The sequence below is a fragment of the Ochotona curzoniae genome, unplaced genomic scaffold (assembly GCF_017591425.1).
Source record: "Ochotona curzoniae isolate NIBS_2020 unplaced genomic scaffold, NIBS_Ocur_1.0 contig_1014, whole genome shotgun sequence".
NCBI lineage: Eukaryota > Metazoa > Chordata > Mammalia > Lagomorpha > Ochotonidae > Ochotona > Ochotona curzoniae.
In genome coordinates, this window is record NW_024464920.1 from 46791583 (window position 1) to 46801563 (window position 9981).

At 56.6% G+C, this 9981-nt stretch overlaps 2 protein-coding genes across 3 annotated transcripts in view; one reads left to right on the forward strand and one right to left on the reverse strand.

Annotated features, from left to right (window-relative positions):
• MICALL1 (MICAL like 1) overlaps positions 1-6375 on the forward strand; it is a 26587-nt gene extending 20212 nt beyond the window's left edge. For both annotated transcript variants that reach the window (XM_040985916.1, XM_040985925.1), the window contains exons 14-16: positions 772-886; positions 1105-1151; positions 2034-6375. In XM_040985916.1, coding sequence (XP_040841850.1) covers positions 772-886; positions 1105-1151; positions 2034-2155 — 284 coding nt within the window. In that variant the 3' untranslated portion in view covers positions 2156-6375. The remainder of the gene's footprint in view (positions 1-771; positions 887-1104; positions 1152-2033) is intronic.
• Positions 4613-9960, reverse strand: CUNH22orf23 (chromosome unknown C22orf23 homolog). The gene is made up of 6 exons (XM_040988150.1): positions 9864-9960; positions 8479-8541; positions 5702-5890; positions 4965-5096; positions 4788-4888; positions 4613-4684 (listed from the first exon to the last, which is right to left on the reverse strand). Exons 1-6 carry the CDS (start codon positions 9937-9939, stop codon positions 4613-4615), a joined length of 633 nt encoding a protein of 210 aa, XP_040844084.1. The 5' UTR covers positions 9940-9960.
• Positions 9961-9981: the final 21 nt, after the last annotated feature.

The window sequence follows — 9981 nt, forward strand, 5'->3', positions numbered from 1 at the left end:
CCTGCCGAGAGGATGCTGGCATGTTCCCAGCCTCGGTGGCTTCAGGGCAGAACAAGAATGAAGGGATGCCACATCTTAGGGTCATCTCATGGCCAGAAGGCAGTGGCCATGGACGACTGGCTCTATGCCCCAGGGGGCGGGGAAGGGGGTTCCAGCTGCAGTGTATCCCAGTCTCACAGGACCCTGCAGAGGCTGAGCTGGGAACCGGGCTTCAGCTACTCCTGTGTTGTGTTCCTGAGTGGGGCCTGTCCCTGCACACTCAGTCTTCTGGCCGGCCGGACAGTGATACTGGTCTCGCCCCTGACCTGGGGAAGCGGCAGATTGCCTCAGGAGGCTGGGCGACACCCTGTGGCCAGAGTAGGCATAGCCATGCTGGTCCAGCCCCTGTCCCAGTGGCAGACACCGCCCACCCTGGGCCAGGGGACATGTCCCAGTTGCCGTAGGCTGATGGTGTTTCTGCATGAGGACATGTGGGGCTCCCTGCTGTCACTTCACCCTGGTCCACATGCAGCGTTGTGCACTGTGTGACTATGCTGACCTCTGTTCTTAGACCTGTGTTGTGGGGGCCCCCCTGAAGGGCTTCTCTGGGTAGCAACCCAGTATCCTTGTCTCTTCTTTAACCACCTTCATTTTTCCCCAGGACTTCAGGGCCCCATTCAGCTGGCTCCTGCCTCCCCTGTTCCTGTGACCCAGCCAGCATCCTGGGGTTGGGGGCTGCAAGGGAAGGGAGCTTCCCCACTGCTCACACCCCTGACTGTTCTCCCTGGGCAGAGAAGGACTGGACGGAGGAGGACCGGGTCCGGGACAAGGTGCTGATGCAGGAGCTGGTAACCCTCATTGAACAACGCAACGCCATTGTCAACTGCCTGGATGAGGACCGGCAGAGGTGCCCTGGCTGGGGCTGGTGCGGGGGGAAGAGGCCCAGAGCAGCCCAGCCAAGGGTCCGCTGGGGCAGGGTGGGAGAGGGGCAGAGTCCGAGACACAGTGCTCAGGCCAGCTCAGACCCCACCGGTGCCTGGCAAACCCAGCACAGCCTGTTCCTGCCCTCCACGGTTCCGGTAGCCAGAAGGGATTTAGAGAGGTTCTTGTCCATCCCCACTACAGGGAAGAAGAGGAAGACAAGATGTTGGAAGCCATGATCCGGAAGAAAGGTGAGGCTTTGCTTCCGCAGGCAGGTGTTTGGGTCTGGCAGCCTAGCCCATGGGAGCACCCAGGCATGGCACGGGGTGCTGGAGGATGCTGTGTGCCAATACTTTAGCTTGGGTTCTGTTGGGAAGGCCACGTGCAGCAAGGGAGGCCAAGCTTCAGCCAGGAGGGCCATGGCTAGGGAGGACTGTGGTCTACTGTGGGCATCGTCCCCAGGGAGTCTGGGTTGGGGAGCTGTGGACAGACCGTGGTGCCCACTAAGAACCACAAGGTTCCTGGGCCACTTGCAGGAGTGCTGGGCTGCTGAGGCAGAGCTCCTCGGGTTTTTGCCAAGTTCCACCAGTGACTCACTGTGTCTTGACTCAAGCTGGAGTCTGACCGCGTGGCTGTCAGCTACAGCTGTGGCACAGATGAGCTGGGCACCCTGGCCCAGCGCCAGGGCAGTGGTGGCTATGCCTGTATGTGTACATTCAGAACCACACTTAGCCCAGGGCCTGGTGCCCTCAGACAGCACAGGTGGTGTGAGTCTGCTTTTAAAGAACCCCCCACATCCCATTTTCCTTGTACGTGAGATTCAGGGCTCAGAGAGGTGCTTTCTGAGGGTCCAGCGAGGCCTGGTAGTGCTTGTGTCAGGGCACAGGAGCTGTGAGCTCCGGTGCAGGTGAATTGGGGGTCAGGGTTCCTAGGCAGGTGTTCTACCTGATTGGTCCTTGCCACACGGAGAGAGGATGTGTCCCAGGCCCAGGGGAACAGGTCAAAGTCTGGAGACATGTGGGGTGACGTGCTGAGCCCTGCTGGCTGACGCCAGGACTATAACAACCCCTCCCCCGGCCCACCCCAGAGAGACATTTTCCCATCTTGCCTCACCCCACCTTTGTCTTTTGCAGAGTTCCAGAGGGAGACTGAATCTGAGGGCAAGAAGAAGGGCAAGTTCAAGACCATGAAGGTGCTGAAGCTGCTAGGGAACAAGCGTGAGGCCAGGAGTAAGGCCCCCGGGGACAGGAGCTGACCACAACAGGGCTGCCGGGCCCTGCTGCTCCTGGATCGGCTGCCAGGCTGTGCTTCAGCCAAGAGGAAAGAGAACTTCTAGGGAGGGAGCCCCTGACCTGAGGCCTCTCCCCGCTCAGGGTCCTTTGGCTGGTCTGGGCCAAAGAGCTTCCCCCTTCTCTCTGTGTGCCCCAGGCAGTGGTGACTCAGCCCTGCCACCTCCACATGCCGTGACTGACCCCAAGGCCAAGCTGGCTCCACCATCCCGGGCCTGCTTCCCTGTGTGCCACCCCTACCCTGGTAGGCTGGCTCCTCGCTTCCTTTTCACAGTCCCAAGTTCTGGCTGCCGTGGCAGGTGCAGGGGCAGGGCCGGCTCTTCAGCTTCCTCCTGCTCTGCACAGGAGGAAAGTTCCCCCATCCCTCACTCTGCTCTATTTATGAAGTCCCCTGTTCCGTCTGTGCTAGCTGCCATGAGGGTGGGCTGTGTTGCTTGCCTCCTCCCCTTACCCTTAGGGTTCTCTCCAACTGACTGCTTCCCCCAGCCTAGAGCTGGGGGGCACGCTGGGGTGGACATGCTCGGGTAGGTGCTAATCCTGCTTATTTGCCTTGTTGGTGCTGTTCCCAGGCCTGATGGAGAGCACTGCACTGTAGGGTCAGGGCTAGCACCCGTCACTGGGATGTGCCAGAATCCCTCTTGCCCCTGCCAGCTGCACTCCCGTCCGGGAGAAGAACACATGCTGTACCAACTCTCACTCGCTTTCACCAACAATAAACAGAGACCACCTCCAGTGCCAGTGCCCCACAGCCTCGAGCCACAGCCCCGCCTGGCTGGGCAGCCTTGGCTGCCCTTCAGGGGGACATGCAGGGGCCATCTCCCTAGAGCAGGGTGTTCTGCCAAGGACCAGATGAGCAGTGATGGTGCCATTCATGGGTCACACAGAATGATCAGCTATGGATGTACTGAATTTCCGGTCGTCCCTGGAGTTACCTTGGCAGAGCCAGCCCCGGTGATTCTGTGGACCTGGTGCATCTCACGGGCCGACCTTCCCCACCCCCAAAGGGGTCCTTGGCTCTTGGGCTGTAGGGAGGTACCTGCTTCTGCAGGGGGCCAGGTGACAGCTGCAGCAGTGCCTCCGAGGCCTGTCAGGATGGTGAGTAATGTGCAACTTGAGGACTGAGGGGTGGTGGTGGGGTAGCAGCTGAAGGCCAAGGGGGTGCTGCTTTCAGCTAAAGCTGCTGTGATTGCTTGGGTCCGTGTGGCCAGGCTTTTCCCATGGTTTTAATGCAGCTGGAGATGCATCTGGCAGGTGCGGCTTGTCAGTGCCGATTGCTCATGGGAGAATCCATCAGGCTTTGTGGGCCTGGGCTGGTTTTGCTCTGAGGTAGGGCTTGTCAGGGTGCATGGTGGCCAGCCTGGCATGTTACATCCTCTGCTTTTAGGTTCCTGTGGGTGTGTGAACAGAGGTTGCCCCTGGCACATCCCAGAGCCAGAACCTGCCTGTTGGTTCTGTATGTAGACCACAGATCAGCTCACGTACTCTGATGGGGCTGCAAGGCAGGGCCAGACCCTCCACTGTATTTTGGTGGTTGATGGGGACAAGAAGAGAGAGAGGATAGTGGAGAAGGTAGGGCTCATGGGGGAAAAGGGCCAATGGACTGGGTGCTAGACCAGGGGATGGGGAGGGGCATCCCGTGCCAGGTTAGCCCTCACGGTGGCCCTGTCCAGGGAAGTCTCACAGATGTGGGTTTTGCTCAAGGTCACAAGTGCATGCAGGAATTGGGGCTTCCAGCAAGACCCTTGCACCCCTTTGTGGAAAGCCACAGAACTCACTTAACACCCCAGCATGGCTGCTTACTAGTTCAATGCCTTTGGGTGCAGGATCTTGGGAGCCTCATTTTCCATCCATGGAAAAGTCATCATCGTTATCTCTAGTTCACGGAAATAATGAACTCAGACTGAAGTTCAAGCACCCACGAGTGCTGCTTTATTTGCACTTGAAATATGCTTGTAGGTCTTGAAAAAACCACCTGTGCTAGCAAGTTCTAACTCCTTGAACAAATAAGCTTTATCCCTCCAAAAACACAATGACCAGGAGAGTGTATTTTATTGGCCAGTTGGTGGTTTAACATTTGCCCAAGGCTGCATGGAGTCGCCTCTGCTGGTCCCTGACACAGGTGGGAAGAAAGCACCGTGTTCCCTCCCAGGACACACAGGGGAGAGAGCCCACTGGGTGCCCTTGGGGTGCACATCCAAGATCACAGGACTAGGGCTCAGTGTTGTCTGTGACCGGGGCCCTGTTCTCTGTCTTTGTGGCTGCAGGTCTCCCAGGGCAGGGCCAGTGTGCCAGGATGCTGGGGATGTCCTGGACTTGCCGAGGCAGGGCAAGGCTGTGTGGCCCAGGGTGACATGGTTGGGCTGGATGGGTGGTGACCCTGCCCAATGAGGGGTGGGCCCTTGTGGTTAAGGCTGGGCTCTGGATTAAGCGATGTCAACAGCTTTGCTGAGTTCCTCACTCCTCTTGCGGTCAATGTCTTCCATCTCCCGTATTTTCTGCAGAGGGTGTTGATGAGCGCTGGGGTCAGCATGGGGACATGGATCCCAGGATGCACAGCTGCCTGTACGTGTCCCTGCTCACTTCCTGCTGCCCTCCTACCTGGGAGATCTCGGCAAGGATGAGTGCTCGGTACTGCCGGCCTTGGCCCAGGGCCTCCATGGCAGCCAGGAACTCCTTCCTGTCCTGGATCTCCCGTACCACTGGGCAAGAGGAGAAGGTTTTCAGGGTACCTCTTCCTGGTTGGGGCTCCTCCCCCTCCCCTACCCAAGTGCTCACATTCCTCGAAACGGTCCGGCTCAGGGGCTGGGTCCTTCTGCCGCATGGGACGAGCCTTCCTTCTTGGTTCCTCTGTGTCCTTCCCAGTGGCAAAGATGTTCTGGAGTCTAAGTTTCTCCTTCTCCAGGTCTCCTGCAGGGCCCAGAGTGAAGGTGCAAATGGTGCCCCCTTCACGAGCTGTCCCCATGGCAGGCAGGCAGGCATGCTACAGGGGCCCTGGGCTGTAGCGAGGGGGCTTCTGCTGGCACAGCATCTCCCCTGGTGCTCCTTGGGCTTGTCAAAATTAATAGGAACAGAGGGGAAGCAGCACAGGTTGTGGGGGTGCACAGCAAGGCTATGGGAGTTTGGGGCCTGGTGGCCTAAGCCCTGCCATGGGGAGCACAGCTGGAGTGTGGGTGTAGCCCAGGCATGGGGGTTCCAGCAGATCTGGGAAGGGGCAGGGCCAGAAGAAGCCAGGTGGGCAGGGGCAGGAATGGTTCCTGCAGCAGGGCTGGGGCCCGGAGGGGATCCATCTGGGGATTGTGCGGTGACAAGGACATGGCTTTGATGGTCCCATGCCCACCAGAGCCCCCCTCTGTCTGCCATTGGCTCCCTTGTATCCCATACATGTCTGGGCTGACACACACGGGGTGGGAGAATGTTGATTAGTACCTGTCTTCCCCTTCACACACACACACACACACACACACACACACACACACACACACACAGGCCCCAGCTGAGGCCCTGTCACTCACGGGTGGCCTGTGGCTTGAACTGCTCCCGGCTGTAGGCCCCGTTGGCTTGGCACAGGCTGACAGGCCTCAGGTGGGAGCGGGCAGCTAGGATGGGAGGCAGGTAGATAGCTGGTGCCGGCAGTGGCTGCCTCCCAGGCGAGCCCCGCTGGCTGGATGTGGGGCTGCATTGCAGGGGTAACGTGTCTCCTCCTGGGGAAGCAGGGTCCGGTGAGAGGAGCCCCACCCTGCCTTTCTCAATGCCCAGCTGCCTTCTGTTTCTTTCACAAAATTGGTGGCCACCTGTTACAGGAGCAGTGGGGAGGCCCCCATCCTCTGCCACGGGCAGGAGGATTTCACTGTCTCCCCTTCTGGCTATGTTTGTGTTGCAATCACTCCGCATGTGTCCAGGGAGGGACAGTCATGGCTCCCAAACACTGGATTGTGCTGTATTCAATTCGGACTGTTTCCACTGAACAACGTATCACGGACATTTTTCCAGAAAAATCCACACATACAACTTATTATTTTTTATAGCTATATACAAATCCTTCCAATGCACACATTATTTATTCAGCTAGTCCCCAGGATTTTAGAAAATCAGGTCATTCTTCCCCGGGGGTGGGATTGGATTTCCTTTTTTTTTTTTAATTTTTTACTACTTTACACAATGCTGCAATAAATGTCTTTGTAAATCTTGTCTGCACTGGCACTTTCCTTCTCCATGTGGATTCCTGAATGTTCTGCTTGGGCCAAGTGGGATCATGTGGATGGCAATCGTGCCTCTCTGTCCCACTGTCACCAGTGCTCCTGCCCCAGCCAGCCTGTCAGTCACTTTAACCCTGGGTCCCGCTCATGGCTTTGATCTGCCCCCATCCTGTGCCTAGCCTTCCAGTTCTGGTCAGCATATGGGTACTGGGCATCTCCCCTATGTCAGCCTGTGGGCATGGAGAGGTGTAGGTGGTCGGAGCACTTGAGTTCTGCCCCCACCCCCAGGTCTTCAATTTGAGGTCAGGACAGTGGTATGGGTGATGATCAGGGAAGTGACCGCTATGGGACCTTGGCCGGCTGCAGTGCGTATGTATTATAGAACAACAGTTTGAGCAGGTGGCCCAGGAAGGCCTGGTGGAGGACAAGATGGGAGGGAAGGCCCAGGCTTGGCAGATATTCAAGGGAGGATGTCCCAGGCCGAGGGGGCAGCTGTGGCCAAGCCTCTGGGATAGTAGAGGTCAGAGGACATGGAAGTCTCTGGAAAGATGCTTTTTTGTGAGGTGGGAGGCCAGGGTAAGGTTTTGAGTAGCAGAGGGGTCCTTGGGCAGTTTCAGGGTCCAGGGCAAGGGTGAGATGGGCTGTGAGGCTGTGCAAGTTCTGTGCAGCGCCCATGGGGATCTGGGTGGCCAGAGGTTGTGGGAGAGAAGGGGTACAGAGTCCGGACAGGGTGAAGGTGGAGCAGGCAGAGATGCTAAACTGGAGACAGGGTGTCGGAGCATGAGGGGCATGCAGGGAGCAGGAATATGGCGCTGCTTTCCCTGAGGCCCAGCTGGGCCTTCCCCTGAGGGCCTCCCTCCCTCTGGCCCACTCTCAGCACACAGCCTGGGCTTAAGCAGACCTGGCACAGTCTCCCTCCAGTGGCCAGAGTGGGCAGCTGCTCCCAGAATTTACCTCTGGTTCTTTAGAAAACTATTCTGACCCTTCCATGTAGACTCCTTGAGCCACAGTCAGGGGTGGTTTCAAGAGTGCCCTGGGCTCCTTGCTAAGGTGCCTGAATAATCCCACTCTTTGTTTTGTTTCTTCATGCTTTACTTTTGTTAAGAAAAGAGGAGGGGCTGGCACTGTGGTGCAGTATGCTGTCTCCTGCTGTGCTGGCATCCACAGAATATCAGTTTAAGTTCTGACTGTTTCATCCAGCTCCCTGCTGATGTTCCTGGAAAGCAGCAGAGGATGGCCCAAATCCTTGGACCCCTGCACCCATGTGGGAGACCTGGAAGTAGCTCCCGGCTTCTGGCTTTGAATTAGCCTGCCTCTGGCCATTGTGGCCATTTTGGGAAGCACACCACACCAGTGGATGGAAGATCTCTCTCTTGTCCCTCCCTGTTTTCTCTTTCTGTAATTGTTGGGATTCAATCAACATCTTACTTCTTTTTTTTTTTTTAAAGATGTATTCATTTTTATTGCAAAGTCAGATATACAGAGAGGAGGAGAGACAGAGAGGAAGATATACTGTCCGATGATTCACTTCCCGAGTGACTGCAATGGCTGGAGCTGAGCTGATATGAGGTCAGGAGCCAGGATCTTGCTCCAGGTCTCCTATGTGGGTTCAGGGTCCCAAGGCTTTGGGCTGTACTAGACTGCTTTCCCAGGCCACAAGCAGGGAGCTGTATGGAAGTGGAGCTGCCAGGATTAGAACTGGCAACCATATGGGATCCTGGTTCGTTCAAGGTGAGGACTTTAGCCCCTAGGCTACTGTGCTGGGCCCAACATTTTATTTCTGCTGGCTCCTGGGAGTGAGTGACACAATGAAGAGGACATGGAGCCTGTTTTCCAGGCAGGGCTTCCCTGGTACGTGTAGGGGATAAAAGACACAGCCCTGGCGAAGCCCTCACTGGTGCTCAGGCAAGTGGCAGGAGCCAGGGCCCAAGAAGCCACCAGGCCTCGTGAGGCTAGTTCCCCAGGAGCAAGGGGCAGATGTGCTTGCCATGGGTTCAGTCTTTGCAGCAGGGTCCCTACTCTCCTAGCACAGAGAAGTGCCAACTGCGGCCCCACGCCCCCTGCCTGCGAAGACACGATGGACTGCCTCTTACTTTTCAGGGTGTCTGTGATGTGCCGCTGTTGGAAGTTAGTCAGCTTGGATTCTTTCATCATCACTGCAAGATAAATACACGCACACACAACTTCCATGAGGCCTCCTGGGCTGCACGACAAACGCCCCCATCACATCCCACTGCAATGTTAAATCCCATTATCCTTAGGGAGCAGGTGCTGTGCCCCAGTCTAGCAGCTTAAGCCTCCCCCCGAGACACTGGCATCCCATATGGATGTGTTTATTACTTTTTTAATAGATACTTATTTTTTCTTTAAAGACCTATTTATTTTTATTGGAAAGGCAGATCATATTTGTGGAGAAAAGGAGAAGCAGAGAGGAAGATCTTCCGTCTGTTGGTTCACTCCCCAAGTGACCACAACGGCTGGAACTGAGCCAGTCCCAAGCCAGGAGCCTCTTCTGGACCTCCCACATGGGTGCAGGGTCCCAAGGTTTTAGCCAGTCCTTGACTGCTTTCCTAGGCCACAGGCAGGAAGCTAGACAGGAAATGGAGTAGCTGGGACACAAACTGGCAACCATATGGGGAGGATTAGCCAACTAACCATTGGGCTACCTTGCTCCCCTCATATGGGGTTTATTGAGTCACTTCCGATCTAGATTCTTGCTAATGTCCTGGGAAAGCAACAGAGGACGGCCCAAGCCGTTGGGCTTCTGCCACGCACGCGGGAGAAGCTCTGGCTGTTGTGGCCACTTGGGGAGTGAACCAGCAAATGGAAGAGCTGTCTCTCCTTCTCTCTGTAGCCCAGCCTCTACAGAGCAGGACTGAATCTGGAAGCCAGAACACATTTGTGGGTGGCTGGGACCCAGACTTGAGCTGGCAGCACTGCCTCCCAGGGTCTGTGCCAGCAGGAAGCTGGGGCCAGGAGCAGGGAACTGCACTCAGGCACTTGACGGGGCACTGGTGTTGTGCACTGGGCATTCCCCTTCTGCTTTTCTGCCATGCACACAGTTTGTTAATTCGCTGTATTATTTGTTGCCAATCTACTGCCACTTCAGCTTTGTTCTTCAACCATGTCTCCAGCACCTGGCAAGGTCTGAAACTTTGTATCTTTGCAGTTGTGTAAATCATGTGAATGGATGCCGGTTCATAGAGACCCCTGGGCTGCAGCTCAAGTGGAAGATCAAGCAGGCAGGGTGTCAGCTAAATCTCTGACAACAGGCTGTGCTAAGTGCTGGGGGGAAGGTATGTGGTCCCATAAGTGCTCCCCACAGCCTGGGCCTTCCTGAGAAAATCCTCCTTGTGGTTTAGAGGGGCTGACTTGTGCCCTTAGTCTGTGTGCACCCCACTCGTTGTCCGGGAAGGAAAGGCGCAGGTGCTGAGCTGCTGTTCCCGCCCCTTTCCTCCTGGTGTCCCCCAACACTGACCTCTCAGCAGTTCGCACGTCCCCGGTGTGTAAGGGGTCGGCTTGGAGCAACGCCAAGGGGTCGATCCTTTGCTCATTGCCTCCACCCTCTCCTGCCAAGTCACAAGAGAAGCCTGAGA

What these genes read in the sequence shown, in the direction of transcription:
- CUNH22orf23 (XM_040988150.1), bottom strand. Translation starts at nt 9,939, where the DNA reads ATGAGCAAAGGATCGACCCCTTGGCGTTGCTCCAAGCCGACCCCTTAC. An exon ending in GCCGGACCGTTTCGAGGAAT is followed by an intron (nt 4,889 to 4,964) that starts GTGAGCACTTGG and finishes CCTCTTGCCCAG; the next exon opens with TGGTACGGGAGATCCAGGAC. An exon ending in TCCTTGCCGAGATCTCCCAG is followed by an intron (nt 4,685 to 4,787) that starts GTAGGAGGGCAG and finishes CACCCTCTGCAG; the next exon opens with AAAATACGGGAGATGGAAGA.